The sequence below is a fragment of the Bufo gargarizans genome, chromosome 1, assembly GCF_014858855.1.
Source record: "Bufo gargarizans isolate SCDJY-AF-19 chromosome 1, ASM1485885v1, whole genome shotgun sequence".
In the NCBI taxonomy this organism is placed as follows: Eukaryota; Metazoa; Chordata; class Amphibia; order Anura; family Bufonidae; genus Bufo; species Bufo gargarizans.
This window is the reverse complement of record NC_058080.1, coordinates 461,767,028-461,782,702: the sequence shown is the minus strand read 5'-3', so window position 1 is coordinate 461,782,702 and position 15,675 is coordinate 461,767,028. Positions and strand designations below refer to the sequence as shown.

The following is a 15,675-nucleotide window of genomic DNA, read 5'->3' as shown; positions in this document are numbered from 1 at the left end:
ATATATTTAGGCCTAGCACACAGGCAGAGCAGAGAGGTCCCGTAACAGACAATCTGGCTTCATGTCAGCAGAGAATCAGTCTGCATGTCATAGCAGAGAATGAGGCTTCACGTCACCCACCACTGCAACAGTCCATTGGCATATATTTAGGCCTAGCACACAGGCAGAGCAGAGAGGTCCCGTAACAGACGATCTGGCTTCATGTCAGCAGAGAATCAGTCTGCATGTCATAGCAGAGAATCAGGCTTCACGTCAGCCACCACTGCAACAGTCCATTGTCATAAATTTAGGCCCAGCACCCAGGCAGAGGAGAGAGGTCCCGTAACAGACAATCTGGCTTCATGTCAGCAGAGAATTAGTCTGCATGTCATAGCAGAGAATCAGGCTTCATGTCAGCCACCACTGCAACAGTCCATTGGCATATATTTAGGCCTAGCACACAGGCAGAGGAGAGGTTCATTCAACTTTGGGTAGCATCGCAATATAATGGTAAAATGAAAATAAAAATAGGATTGAATGAGGAAGTGCCCTGGAGTCCAATAATATATGGTTATGGGGAGGTAGTTAATGTCTAATCTGGACAAGGGACGGACAGGTCCTGTGGGATCCATGCCTGGTTCATTTTTATGAACGTCAGCTTGTCCACATTGGCTGTAGACAGGCGGCTGCGTTTGTCTGTAATGACGCCCCCTGCCGTGCTGAATACACGTTCAGACAAAACGCTGGCTGCCGGGCAGGCCAGCACCTCCAAGGCATAAAAGGCTAGCTCTGGCCACGTGGACAATTTAGAGACCCAGAAGTTGAATGGGGCCGAACCATCAGTCAGTACGTGGAGGGGTGTGCACACGTACTGTTCCACCATGTTAGTGAAATGTTGCCTCCTGCTAACACGTTGCGTATCAGGTGGTGGTGCAGTTAGCTGTGGCGTGTTGACAAAAGTTTTCCACATCTCTGCCATGCTAACCCTGCCCTCAGAGGAGCTGGCCGTGACACAGCTGCCTTGGCGACCTCTTGCTCCTCCTCTGCCTTGGCCTTGGGCTTCCACTTGTTCCCCTGTGACATTTGGGAATGCTCTCAGTAGCGCGTCTACCAACGTGCGCTTGTACTCGCGCATCTTCCTATCACGCTCCAGTGCAGGAAGTAAGGTGGGCACATTGTCTTTGTAGCGTGGATCCAGCAGGGTGGCAACCCAGTAGTCCGCACAGGTTAAAATGTGGGCAACTCTGCTGTCGTTGCGCAGGCACTGCAGCATGTAGTCGCTCATGTGTGCCAGGCTGCCCAGGGGTAAGGACAAGCTGTCCTCTGTGGGAGGCGTATCGTCATCGTCCTGCCTTTCCCCCCAGCCACGCACCAGTGATGGACCCGAGCTGCGTTGGGTGCCACCCCGCTGTGACCATGCTTCATCCTCATCCTCCTCCACCTCCTCCTCATCCTCGTCCTCCTCGTCCTCCAGTAGTGGGCCCTGGCTGGCCACATTTGTACCTGGCCTCTGCTGTTGCAAAAAACCTCCCTCTGAGTCACTTCGAAGAGACTGGCCTGAAAGTGCTAAAAATGACCCCTCTTCCTCATCCTCCTCCTCCTCCTCCTGGGCCACCTCCTGTTCCATCATCGCCCTAAGTGTTTTCTCAAGGAGACATAGAAGTGGTATTGTAACGCTGATAACGGTGTCATCGCCACTGGCCATGTTGGTGGAGTACTCGAAACAGCGCAACAGGGCACACAGGTCTCGCATGGAGGCCCAGTCATTGGTGGTGAAGTGGTGCTGTTCTGTAGTGCGACTGACCCGTGCGTGCTGCAGCTGAAACTCCACTATGGCCTGCTGCTGCTCGCACAGTCTGTCCAGCATGTGCAAGGTGGAGTTCCACCTGGTGGGCACGTCGCATATGAGGCGGTGAGCGGGAAGGCCGAAGTTACGCTGTAGCGCAGACAGGCGAGCAGCGGCAGGATGTGAACGCCGGAAGCGCGAACAGACGGCCCGCACTTTATGCAGCAGCTCTGACATGGGGTAGTTGTGAATGAACTTCTGCACCACCAAATTCAGCACATGCGCCAAGCAAGGGATGTGCGTCAAATTGGCTAGTCCCAGAGCTGCAACGAGATTTCGCCCATTATCACACACCACCAGGCCGGGCTTGAGGCTCACCGGCAGCAACCACTCGTCGGTCTGTTGTTCAATACCCCGCCACAACTCCTGTGCGGTGTGGGGCCTGTCCCCCAAACATATGAGTTTCAGAATGGCCTGCTGACGTTTACCCCGGGCTGTGCTGAAGTTGGTGGTGAAGGTGTGTGGCTGACTGGATGAGCAGGTGGAAGAAGAGGAGGAGGAAGCCGAGAAGGAGGAGGTGGCAACAGGAGGCAAAGAATGTTGCCCTGCGATCCTTGGCGGCGGCAGGACGTGCGCCAAACAGCTCTCCGCCTGGGGCCCAGCTGCCACTACATTTACCCAGTGTGCAGTTAGGGAGATATAGCGTCCCTGGCCGTGCTTACTGGTCCACGTATCTGTGGTTAGGTGGACCTTGCTACAGATGGCGTTGCGCAGTGCACACTTGATTTTATCGGATACTTGGTTGTGCAGGGAAGGCACGGCTCTCTTGGAGAAGTAGTGCCGGCTGGGAACAACATACTGTGGGACAGCAAGCGACATGAGCTGTTTGAAGCTGTCTGTGTCCACCAGCCTAAATGACAGCATTTCATAGGCCAGTAGTTTAGAAATGCTGGCATTCAGGGCCAGGGATCGAGGGTGGCTAGGTGGGAATTTACGCTTTCTATCAAATGTTTGTGAGATGGAGAGCTGAACGCTGGCGTGTGACATGGTTGAGACGCTTGGTGACGGAGGTGGTGGTGGTGGTGTTGGTGGTACATCCCCTGTTTGCTGGGCGGCAGGTGCCAACGTTCCTCCAGAGGCGGAGGAAGAGGCCGAGGCGGCAGCAGCAGAATAGGCCGAGGCGGCAGCAGCAGAAGAGGTAGCAGGGGGAGCCTGAGTGACTTCCTTGGTTTTAAGGTGTTTACTCCACTGCAGTTCATGCTTTGCATGCAGGTGCCTGGTCATGCAGGTTGTGCTCAGGTTCAGAACGTTAATGCCTCGCTTCAGGCTCTGATGGCACAGCGTGCAAACCACTCGGGTCTTGTCGTCAGCACATTGTTTGAAGAAGTGCCATGCCAGGGAACTCCTTGAAGCTGCCTTTGGGGTGCTCGGTCCCAGATGGCGGCGGTCAGTAGCAGGCGGAGTCTCTTGGCGGCGGGTGTTCTGCTTTTGCCCACTGCTCCCTCTTTTGCTACGCTGTTGGCTCGGTCTCACCACTGCCTCTTCCTCCGAACTGTGAAAGTCAGTGGCACGACCTTCATTCCATGTGGGGTCTAGGACCTCATCGTCCCCTGCATCGTCTTCCACCCAGTCTTGATCCCTGACCTCCTGTTCAGTCTGCACACTGCAGAAAGACGCAGCAGTTGGCACCTGTGTTTCGTCATCATCAGAGACATGCTGAGGTGGTATTCCCATGTCCTCATCATCAGGAAACATAAGTGGTTGTGCGTCAGTGCATTCTATGTCTTTCACCGCTGGGGAAGGGCTAGGTGGATGCCCTTGGGAAACCCTGCCAGCGGAGTCTTCAAACAGCATAAGAGACTGCTGCATAACTTGAGGCTGAGACAGTTTCCCTGGTATGCATGGGGGTGATGTGACAGACTGATGGGGTTGGTTTTCAGGCGCCATCTGTGCGCTTTCTGCAGAAGACTGGGTGGGAGATAATGTGAACGTGCTGGATCCACTGTCGGCCACCCAATTGACTAATGCCTGTACCTGCTCAGGCCTTACCATCCTTAGAACGGCATTGGGCCCCACCATATATCGCTGTAAATTCTGGCGGCTACTGGGACCTGAGGTAGTTGGTACACTAGGACGTGTGGATGTGGCAGAACGGCCACGTCCTCTCCCAGCACCAGAGGGTCCACTAACACCACCACGACCATGTCCACGTCCGCGTCCCTTACTAGATGTTTTTCTCATTGTTATGGTTCACCACAACAACAAATATATTATTTGGCCCAATGTATTGTATTCAAATTCAGCGGGATATAAATTTGAGGCCTAGTATTTAGGCGCTGGGTGACCGGTATGGATTTAGTGACAGAATTAGACTTGGAAATGCACAGAAGCGTGTGTGTGAAGTTATTCTGAATGACCCAATGTGCACCTTGAATATTATATACCCTTTTTGGGATAGATTTCAAATAGCTCTGATATAGCAGGAACCACTAAATTATGAAATTGCTAAATTGGGAATTGTACTTCAACCCAGAACAAAAAATGTGCTTTGACGGGCACTAAATAACTTTCCCAGCTACAACAGTACAGCGGTAACGAGAGATTTAGAGGGATTTAAATTTGAGGCCTAGTATTTAGGCGCTGGGTGACAGGTATGGGTTTAGTGACAGAATTAGACTTGGAAATACACAGTAGCGGGTGTGTGTGAAGTTATTCTGAATGACCCAATGTGCACCTTCAATATTATATACCCTTTTTGGGATAGATTTCAAATAGCTCTGATATAGCAGGAACCACTAAATTATGAAATTGCTAAATTGGGAATTGTACTTCAACCCAGAACAAAAAATGTGCTTTGACGGACACTAAATATCTTGCCCAGCAACAACAGTACAGTGGTGGGTAACGAGAGATTTAGAGGGATTTAAATTTGAGGCCTAGTATTTAGGCGCTGGGTCACCGGTATGGATTTAGTGACAGAATTAGACTTGGAAATGCACAGAAGCGTGTGTGTGAAGTTATTCTGAATGACCCTATGTGCACCTTCAATATTATATACCCTTTTAGGGATAGATTTCAAATAGCTCTGATATAGCAGAAACCACTAAATTATGAAATTGCTAAATTGGGAATTGTACTTCAACCCAGAACAAAAAATGTGCTTTGACGGACACTAAATATCTTGCCCAGCAACAACAGTACAGCGGTGGGTAACGAGAGATTTAGAGGGATTTAAATTTGAGGCCTAGTATTTAGGCGCTGGGTCACCGGTATGGATTTAGTGACAGAATTAGACTTGGAAATGCACAGAAGCGTGTGTGTGAAGTTATTCTGAATGACCCTATGTGCACCTTCAATATTATATACCCTTTTAGGGATAGATTTCAAATAGCTCTGATATAGCAGAAACCACTAAATTATGAAATTGCTAAATTGGGAATTGTACTTCAACCCAGAACAAAAAATGTGCTTTGACGGACACTAAATATCTTGCCCAGCAACAACAGTACAGCGGTGGGTAACGAGAGATTTAGAGGGATTTAAATTTGAGGCCTAGTATTTAGGCGCTGGGTGACAGGTATGGGTTTAGTGACAGAATTAGACTTGGAAATACACAGTAGCGGGTGTGTGTGAAGTTATTCTGAATGACCCAATGTGCACCTTCAATATTATATACCCTTTTTGGGATAGATTTCAAATAGCTCTGATATAGCAGGAACCACTAAATTATGAAATTGCTAAATTGGGAATTGTACTTCAACCCAGAACAAAAAATGTGCTTTGACGGACACTAAATATCTTGCCCAGCAACAACAGTACAGCGGTGGGTAACGAGAGATTTAGAGGGATTTAAATTTGAGGCCTAGTATTTAGGCGCTGGGTCACCGGTATGGATTTAGTGACAGAATTAGACTTGGAAATGCACAGAAGCGTGTGTGTGAAGTTATTCTGAATGACCCTATGTGCACCTTCAATATTATATACCCTTTTAGGGATAGATTTCAAATAGCTCTGATATAGCAGAAACCACTAAATTATGAAATTGCTAAATTGGGAATTGTACTTCAACCCAGAACAAAAAATGTGCTTTGACGGACACTAAATATCTTGCCCAGCAACAACAGTACAGCGGTGGGTAACGAGAGATTTAGAGGGATTTAAATTTGAGGCCTAGTATTTAGGCGCTGGGTCACCGGTATGGATTTAGTGACAGAATTAGACTTGGAAATGCACAGAAGCGTGTGTGTGAAGTTATTCTGAATGACCCTATGTGCACCTTCAATATTATATACCCTTTTAGGGATAGATTTCAAATAGCTCTGATATAGCAGAAACCACTAAATTATGAAATTGCTAAATTGGGAATTGTACTTCAACCCAGAACAAAAAATGTGCTTTGACGGACACTAAATATCTTGCCCAGCAACAACAGTACAGTGGTGGGTAACGAGAGATTTAGAGGGATTTAAATTTGAGGCCTAGTATTTAGGCGCTGGGTCACCGGTATGGATTTAGTGACAGAATTAGACTTGGAAATGCACAGAAGCGTGTGTGTGAAGTTATTCTGAATGACCCTATGTGCACCTTCAATATTATATACCCTTTTAGGGATAGATTTCAAATAGCTCTGATATAGCAGAAACCACTAAATTATGAAATTGCTAAATTGGGAATTGTACTTCAACCCAGAACAAAAAATGTGCTTTGACGGACACTAAATATCTTGCCCAGCAACAACAGTACAGCGGTGGGTAACGAGAGATTTAGAGGGATTTAAATTTGAGGCCTAGTATTTAGGCGCTGGGTGACAGGTATGGGTTTAGTGACAGAATTAGACTTGGAAATACACAGTAGCGGGTGTGTGTGAAGTTATTCTGAATGACCCAATGTGCACCTTCAATATTATATACCCTTTTTGGGATAGATTTCAAATAGCTCTGATATAGCAGGAACCACTAAATTATGAAATTGCTAAATTGGGAATTGTATTTCAACCCAGAACAAGAAATGTGCTTGAACGGACACTAAATAACTCGCCCAGCTACAGCACTAGGGACAGATTTAGCTGGATATAAATTTGAGGCCTAGTATTTAGGCGCTGGGTGACCGGTATGGATTTAGTGACAGAATTAGACTGGGATATGGCCAAAAAATGAACAGACTATTGCTGGTTAAATGCACTTGGTGTGACAGCTTCACCCTGATGTAGGCTTTAGCCAAAAAACAACCACACCATTGAGGGTTAAATGCACTTGGTCGCAGCTTGTGCTGGCGCACCACAAGACACAAAATGGCCGCCGATCACCCCAGAAAAATGAGACTGACAAACGGTCTGTGCAGCCTAAAAACAGTGAGCAATTGAGGATCAGCAGCTCAATGATCCACAGCTGCAGATCGATCAGTTAATCAAGTCCTTTGGAGGAGTTAATCTGCCTAATCTCGCCCTACTGTCGCAGCCGCAACCTCTCCCTACGCTAATCAGAGCAGAGTGACGGGCGGCGCTATGTGACTCCAGCTTAAATAGAGGCTGGGTCACATGGTGCTCTGGCCAATCACAGCCATGCCAATAGTAGGCATGGCTGTGATGGCCTCTTGGGGCAAGTAGTATGACGCTTGTTGATTGGCTGCTTTGCAGCCTTTCAAAAAGCGCCAAGAAAGCGTCACAAAAGCGCGAAGAAAGCGACGAACACCGAACCCGAACCCGGACTTTTACGAAAATGTCCGGGTTCGGGTCCGTGTCACGGACACCCCAAAATTCGGTACGAACCCGAACTATACAGTTCGAGTTCGCTCATCCCTAGTTACTATGATGCTGTGCGCATGGGGCCGCCTGCGGGGCTATTGTCCCGCACTCTTAATATCATATGTATGCCGCTCCGGCCGGGACATACAGTATGGCCCACTCACAGACCATATGTCTCGAAGGGCATACTGTCGTGTGCATGAGCCCTCAATCATATTATGCTGCTGTAAGACTTTATTCACTCAGTATTTCAGTGGTTATTTTTGTTAAAATTACATGAATATATATATGTTCTATAAAATAAACAAAAATGCTACAAGAACACAGTTTTTCCTGTCACATTACACTAAATCCTGTGTCGAGTGTTTGAAATGGTATAGTAGTAGAATACATTATATACATATGGAGACAGATATACTGTATATGTGTGTATACACAGTATATTAGATAGTAATAATACATAGTAACTGGTACATAACAGAATAAGTGGAATTAAAGCTCCATTGGGAAGATTTGTAATTTTACTTTCTATCCACTAGGTGGCAGTGTCATTATGAGGTATATTGCAGTATTGAATTTGGAACATACAGTATTTACTTTGGGAACACAATAAACTCTTGGGAAACATAGATAAATAAAGAGCAACATTTCCAAAATATATAACAACTTGTAATCCATCAACCTAAATCACATTTGCGTAATGATTGCTTATCCAAGGTGTTATTATGGGCTGAATGGTGGCTCATTGGTAAGCGCTGGTGCCTTAAATTGCTGGGATTCTACGTTAAAAATAAAAAGACATCTGTGTGAAGTTTGCAAGTTGTTCTGATAAGGAACTAAAACTTTGAACACCATTAGGGACAGCAAGTGATGATTATGTCTGTAAACTTCCTTCCCATGTGTGATACCGTATATAATACAGGTGTATACAGGCCTATAATAAAAATGTTCTTTCTGATACCATGTAAACCTATATACAGTGTGTGTGTGTATAATATATATATATATATATATATATATATATATATATATATATATACATACATACACACACATACATTTATACTACTCACAAAAAGTTTGGGATATTTGGCTTTCGAGTTAAATTTATAGAAAACTAAAAAGAACACGCTACATTGATATTATATCATAAAAGTAGGGCATTTAAGTAGAAGCATACAATGGTGATTTCCGCATCTCAAACTATTTATTGAAACAAAAGCCAACAGCCGTGGTGGGTATACCTCAACAAAAATGTCAATGTCTCCAAAACTTTTTCTGGGCCTTAAGCATCAATTACAGCTTGACGTCTCATGCTGTTCACAAGTGGCCTTACTGTCTGCTGAAGCATGGCATCCCACTCTTCTTGAAGGGAAGCCCTCATTCTGAGGTACAGAGTTACAAGCCTCTACACAGTGACTCTGCTGATTCCATAGGTTTTCAATAGAATTCAGGTCTGGAGAAAGTGCAGGCCACTCTATTTAAGGTATCCCAGTCTCCAGCAGCCATTCCCTAATGATGCACCCCGGTGCCTTCAGCTCTCCTTCCCCTTGTGCCATTGTCTCTCCCCCCTTGTGCCACTATCCCCCAGTGCCTTCAGCTCTCCCCACCCAGTGCCATCAGCTCCACTTCCCCTTGTGTCATAGTCTCTGCTCCCCCTTGTGCCCTCCTGCCACCCTCCTGAAACAGCGTCATTGGTTGCTATGTCGCTGTGCACTCCGGCATAGTTGAGACCCCACCTCCTCGGTGTCACCAACTTACGTTTCCAGCAGGGGAGCCGCCGACACTCCATTGTTACGCGCTGCTCTGGGCCTGACGTCACACAGCGCGTCAGGTCACGGAGGTCAGTGCAGCGCGGGACCATGGACGTGCTGTGGAGTGTCCGGAGGCCATCTTCTGGAAAGGTGAGTATTCCAAGTGCATTGAGGGCCAGCGGGAGACCACGGAGCGGGAGTAATAGCAAGCGCTTCACTCCCGCTCCATGGTCACGTGACACAAACAAACCCTCAATGCAAAAAATTAGCATAGAGGATTTTTTTGTGTCGAATTACTCGATTTAATCAAGCACTCGTTGCAGCCCTAAGTTGGACATGTACATTCAAAAGTTTAGAGAAGGTCACATTAAGTTCACCTGTAAAGGCTAGAGTGCATTTTAGGTTCATCCTGAAATTTCCCCCACCAGCCAAATATCCCTAACTTTTTATGAGTAGTGTATACACATACACATACACATATAATTGCTAATTCAGTGGAGAAGAGGGTAAAAGATTAATGGTCTTATAGCAAATGCAGAGGTCTTCTTTAACACATTAATGAACACTGATACACCTTTCAAAGGCAGTCATTAACAAGCTTTAATCTAGACTGCCAAATTTTTTATGGTACCGTAGCTTAGAATTCCTGTGCAGCAAAGAATAGGAGCTTATCTCTTGTATGCTCTAATGGCCGGATTGTCAGAAGCACAATCCCGGCAGTTTAACTTCCTAGATGCCGCAGTCAATAGCAACTGTAGCATCTAAGGGGATTAGAGGGAGGAGGATCCTTCTATTTTCCATCAGCAGAATCTCACTGGCAGTATAATATACTGTACTAAATAAGTAGTACCGCGTTTTATAGAAACGATCAGTGGATCACATGGCAAAGTCCCATTGTGGACTTACTTTAAATAGCAAAAATCAAGACTTAAAGGTGTATTCTGGTTGTTTGAAGTTATCCCCTATCCACAGGATAGGGCATAACTATTAGATTGCTGGGGGTCCTACCACTGGGACCCTCACCGATCACAATAGTGGGAGCCCGTAACCCCTGCAGCCCCTCCTCCCCCCCTAAAATGAAAGGAGTGGCTGGTCAGGCTTGTGTGCTGCCATTCCATTCATTTCTATGGGAATTCCGGAGATAGTCGAGCGCTGTACTCTGCTATCTCCATAGCTTTCAAAGAAATGAATGGAGCAGTACTATTATATTTAACAGCCCTGTAAATCTGCAGTGTCAGGCAGTTTATATGCAGCTGTAAATATGTTTTATGAGCAGGTGTCATATGATGTGCTGTATGAGGTGATTCCTAGTGTCTAGTGTACATAAACCTTGCTTTATTAGCACAGACATACAGAAAATTGGCATGGAATGGAGATCCACATACCCTGGCATCATTATCCACAAGTTCATCATTTACACGAGCATCTTCACTGCGGTCCCCCTACAACACATGTAAAACTGCATTAGAACTAAACCAAAGTTGTGGTGCTATTAAAAAACATCCTGTAATAATGCCATATAAAAAATCTTTTGCATTTATTATTTAGATATCCTTACCGCAAAGGTATCCAAACAAATCCTATCACTGAATAAGTAATAAGATTATTTCCTTACTTTTTTTTATTTCAGATTTGATAGAAAATTATTCTACACATATATAAATTTGTGTGTGGTTGGTACTGATGATATATAATTAATCCACTAATGGCTTTGAAGCTACGAGGCATAAGGAGCTGCATACATACTATATCAGAGAGTAGTCCCACAGCAAGGCCCTGTTTTTGTTTTGCTCCTTAAGTGTCTTATAGGTTAATTCTGCAGTTCCCCAGAGGACTACGTCAAAGGGGTCATTATTGCAAAATGAGATAATTTAAAAGGGATTGTCCGCTTTTTACTATTGATGACCTATCCTCAGGATAGATCATCAATATCAGATCTGCAGGGGTCTGACTCTTGGCATTTCCGACGATCAGCCGTTTTAAGAGAAGACAGCGCTCTTTATAATTTACCTGCTTGCTACAGCAATTGCAGTGGTGAGCAGGTGTAATTACAAGTAATTCACTTCTATCAGACAGCTCTGTACTATTCACTTGAACAGAAGTGAATGGGGACGTCATACTTGTAATTGCACCTGTTCACCACTGCAATTGCTGCAGTGAGCAGTGAAGCAGAGAATGCAGCACTTGTATGAGCACTGCCTTCTCTTCCAACAGCCGATCGGCAGGGGTGCTTGGAGTTGGACCCCCACTAATCTGATATTGATGGTTGCTTGGAAAGACAGCAAAGTGACCTTAGAATGAATTTATTGCAGCCAACTGGTTGGTTACTGCCTCCATCATCCGCCGGCCCCTACATCTACCCTTCTGTCTTGCACCCTGCCAAGCACCCCAACTATCATCAGACAGGAGCCTCACAATTCTGAAAGTGCCCTGATGGAAGAAAGGGTGAGCCCTCCATTCACTGTGCACAGCCCAGAGAGCCAGGGTGAAGATTGTACCGTGAACTGTATGTATTACTTCCACCATCAATGGCCACTACCACTCCACTCATCCTCACCCTCCCCTAGGATAAATACATCTCAACTAATAGATCACAAGGAGGAAAAAACGTGCATACCTTTCATTGTAAAATATCATCCCTAGATTAATAAAGTGAGGTCGGTCATCAATAAACACTGGAGTGTTGTAACCAGATCCTACCCATCAGTGGAAGAATTCACAAATCCCCCAATGATCTGTTATAAGCGAGCAGTGAATGTACGGGATCAGAATATAAGAGCGGACATAGGCAGTAGTAGAGTGGAACCAAGACAAAAGGTTCCCTCTACGCCCTACTGTGTGCCCGTGCAGTAGTTTACGGCCACAAATGGGGTGTTTCTGCAAACTACAGAATCTGGGCAATACATATAGCATTTTGTTTGGCTGTTCACCCTTGCTTTGTTATTGGAAAAAATTGAGTAAAATGGAAAATAATAGCGGACAAGATATAAGAGCGGACAAAGGCAGTAGTAGAGTGGAACCAAGACAAAAGGTTCTCTCCACAGCCAAAAAAGGCACCTTTCCATGTTTAAATTGTATACATTGCTCTAGTGTGAGGATCCCCATACGCGGTTTCTTCACATGCGACAGTAGATTTATTATTTACATTTTAAAATGCCCCTGTGGATTAGTTTATGTGGGGAGAGACATCCACACGGATGAAGGAGAGACTCGGGGGAAAAAAAACAAATACACCATCAGGAAGGAAACCTACTACTACCACCAATCCCAAATCATTTCCACACACACACAAGCATAATATCGCGCAGTTGCGCTTCGAGATTGTGGAGGAAATACCATTACCCCGACGTGGAGGGAACAAGATTGAGACTCTGATGAAGCGCTAGGCATACTGATCCACCGTCTTCAGACCCTTGAACAGAAGGGTTTGAATCGGGAATATACACTTAACAGCTTTGTGTAATTGCACTTGTTAGTTTTATTTTCTAGTATTTATGTTTTTATTTATGCATTCTTATATGATATTTTTACAGCACAATTGAATGTGAGATGATGAATTTGTCTTCCGGGACCTACCAATGCAGTGGGCTGGTGATCTTCATTTCACACACCCACCTTCAGCTGGGATTTCATAGTTTATTTAGTTACCCTGACAACGTGACGTTAGCGCTTTAGGATTTTGGCGGGGTATTTAAGTTTGTGTGCTATAGTGGTGTTTCACTGTTTGACAAAGGCACTGCTGGTGCCGAAATGCGTCACAGGGTGACAATAAAAGAAAAATTTGGGAGTGCCGGACCTGCTTTATTATTATTACTATTGGGGGTACCAACCCTAGGACCATGCACCCACGTGCCAACACAGTGCCGACTGATCTACGTGATATAACACCTCCCCTCTGAGTCGTTTCTATTCTCTACCCTCTTGATTTCTAGCAGTGGAGCTCTGTTGTAATAGTAATAAGATAAGACTAACCAAGGCTTTAAGGACCACAGATCGGAGCATGGTCTGTCTATCGTACCTACACCCTTGTACTATGCGGCATTCAGAGTTTATAGCTATAAATACCTTTGCAAGTGCAAGCAATGCTTTCTGGAAATCTCCAGTGGTATCTGAGGTTATATCCTTTGACAGATCATTCTTGTATACTGTAACAAAAAGCCTTTTGTTATTAAACTGATCAATATAATATTTTAAATGCATGTAAATCAATAAATATATATAAAAAAAACGATATAGACATTAGAGATCAGCAAATCCATTCTAAAACGTTGTAACTTCAGCCCATATTTTTCAAGAATACAAGTTTTGTGTGATTTGATTCTAGAGACTCGAGGAGAGCGATAGAGAGATATTTGAACTGCGATGACAAATGTACAGAAAAGATAAAAACTGCTGAGAATCCTCAGTAATAGTAAAGTTGAAATTACATATATAAACTTATTGTATTGCAATTGTTTTGCATACTACAATAACTTATATTATTCTACCTTTTAGTTTGCCATAGAAATGTAGAATAAAAAACATGGATCCCACATTCACAAAATCTATGACTGTAGACGAAATGTATAAAGTTGAACATGAGGTTGTTTGTGTATGTTTTTATCAAAATGTATAGGCCCACTTCCCAACATCATAATGACCTTTCTCAAGTGGGTCCCTATTGAGTGCTACACCATAGTGCTTGCAGAGGAGCGTGACCCAATGGCCCAACAGATTTTGTCATCTGTTCAGTGTGCTGCATGTGGCTGTTGTTGCTAGGGATGAGCGAATCGAATTCAGATGCTTCATCCGAAGTTCATTGGCATAAGACTTTGTTAGAATAGTGTATGGAGCAAGCGCTCTGTACAGTATTAGAATGTATTGGCTCCGATGAGCCAAAGTTATTTCTTTGTGAAGTCTCGCAAGACTTCTGGTAATAACTTTGTATATTAATTTCTACTGTAAAAAACCTTGATACCAAACTCAGATTTGGTTCTAAGGTACCACCTGGAACCAAACCCGAGTTCAGTACAAAAGCTTTTACAGTAGAAATTAATTTACAAAGTTATTACCCGAAGTCTTGCGAAACTTCACAAAGAAATAACTTCTCCTCATTGGAGCCAATACATTCTAATACTGTATGGAGAGCTTGCTCCGTACACTATTCTAACAAAGTTTTATGCCAATCAACTTCGGATGAAGCATCTGAAGTAGATTCGCTCATCCCTAGCAACAACAGACACATGCAGCACACTGAACAGATGACAAAATCTGTTGGGCCATTGGGTCACGCTCCTCTGCAAGCACTATGGTGTAGCATAAAAAAATGCCAGTGTCACAGACACTACAACAGTTAGAAGGATTAAGGGTGTGTTCTGATTTTTTTTTTTTATAATTCATGTCTTTCACACACACACACACTCTCTACAGAAGAATTTCCTCTCCTACAACATTTAAGATGGATGAAGGGGGTGTTCCTAATTTATTTTAAAAAAATCATGACTTTCACAGACACACTACACAGAATAATTTTCTCTCCCATTTGGATGGATTATTTTTTTCTATTTTTATTTTTAAATTGAGTTTTTTCTTTTCTTTTTTGTGGGATCCATTTTTTGTGGGATCCATGCCTGGTTCATTTTAATTAACGTGATCTTGTCCATAATGGCTGTGGACAGGTGGATGTGTCTGTCTGTGATCCCCCCCCCCCCCCCCATGCTAAATACACATTCAGACAATACACTTGCCAAAGGGCAGGCCAGCATCTCCAAGGGGTAAAGGGCAAGCTTAGGCCATGTGCCCAATTTGAAAATACAGCAGTTAAACAGGGCAGACCCATCAATCAGTACGTGCAGACACGTGGACACGTTCTGTTCCACCATGTTGCTGAAATGCTGCCTTCTGCTAAGGTGGTCCGTATCATATGGGGATGCTGTATACTGTGGCATGCAGACAAAGCTTTTTCACATTTTGGCCATGCTAACCCTCCCTTCTGAGGTGCTGACAGTGCCCCTGCTGCATTGGTGACTTCTTCCTCTGCCATCTCCACCTCATGCTTCTACTGAGCCCTCGCTGTCAGACGGGAATGCTCCTGTAACAGCGTTTTCTTGTACTTGCACATATTCCGTTCACGCTCCAGTGACGGAAGTAAGGACAGCATGTTGTCCTTGTAGAGGGTATTCATCAGGGTGGCCACCCAGTAAGTAGCATTGGTTAGAATGTGGGCAACTCGGCTGTCATTGTGCAGGCACTGCAGCAAGCCATGCTCCAGTGATGCCCGTGAGATGATTTGGGTGCCATCCTGCTGTGAACGGGGATCCTCCTCCTCATCCTCCAAAACTGTGCCCTGGCTAGAAACTTGGGTATCTGGTCTCTGTTGGTGCAGTAACCCACCCTCGGAGCCACCTGTGGACAACTGGCCTAACTGTGGGAAT

The 15,675-nt window shown here is 44.8% G+C and overlaps 1 protein-coding gene across 2 annotated transcripts in view; it reads right to left on the bottom strand.

The window, feature by feature from the left end:
• Nucleotides 1-15,675, bottom strand: part of LOC122922421 (annexin A1-like) — a 57,141-nt gene that overhangs the window by 27,592 nt on the left and 13,874 nt on the right. For both annotated transcript variants that reach the window (XM_044273025.1, XM_044273034.1), the window contains exons 7-8: nt 13,328-13,407; nt 10,648-10,704 (exon numbers count right to left, since the gene is read on the bottom strand). In XM_044273025.1, the coding sequence (XP_044128960.1) occupies nt 10,648-10,704; nt 13,328-13,407 (137 nt within the window). The remainder of the gene's footprint in view (nt 1-10,647; nt 10,705-13,327; nt 13,408-15,675) is intronic.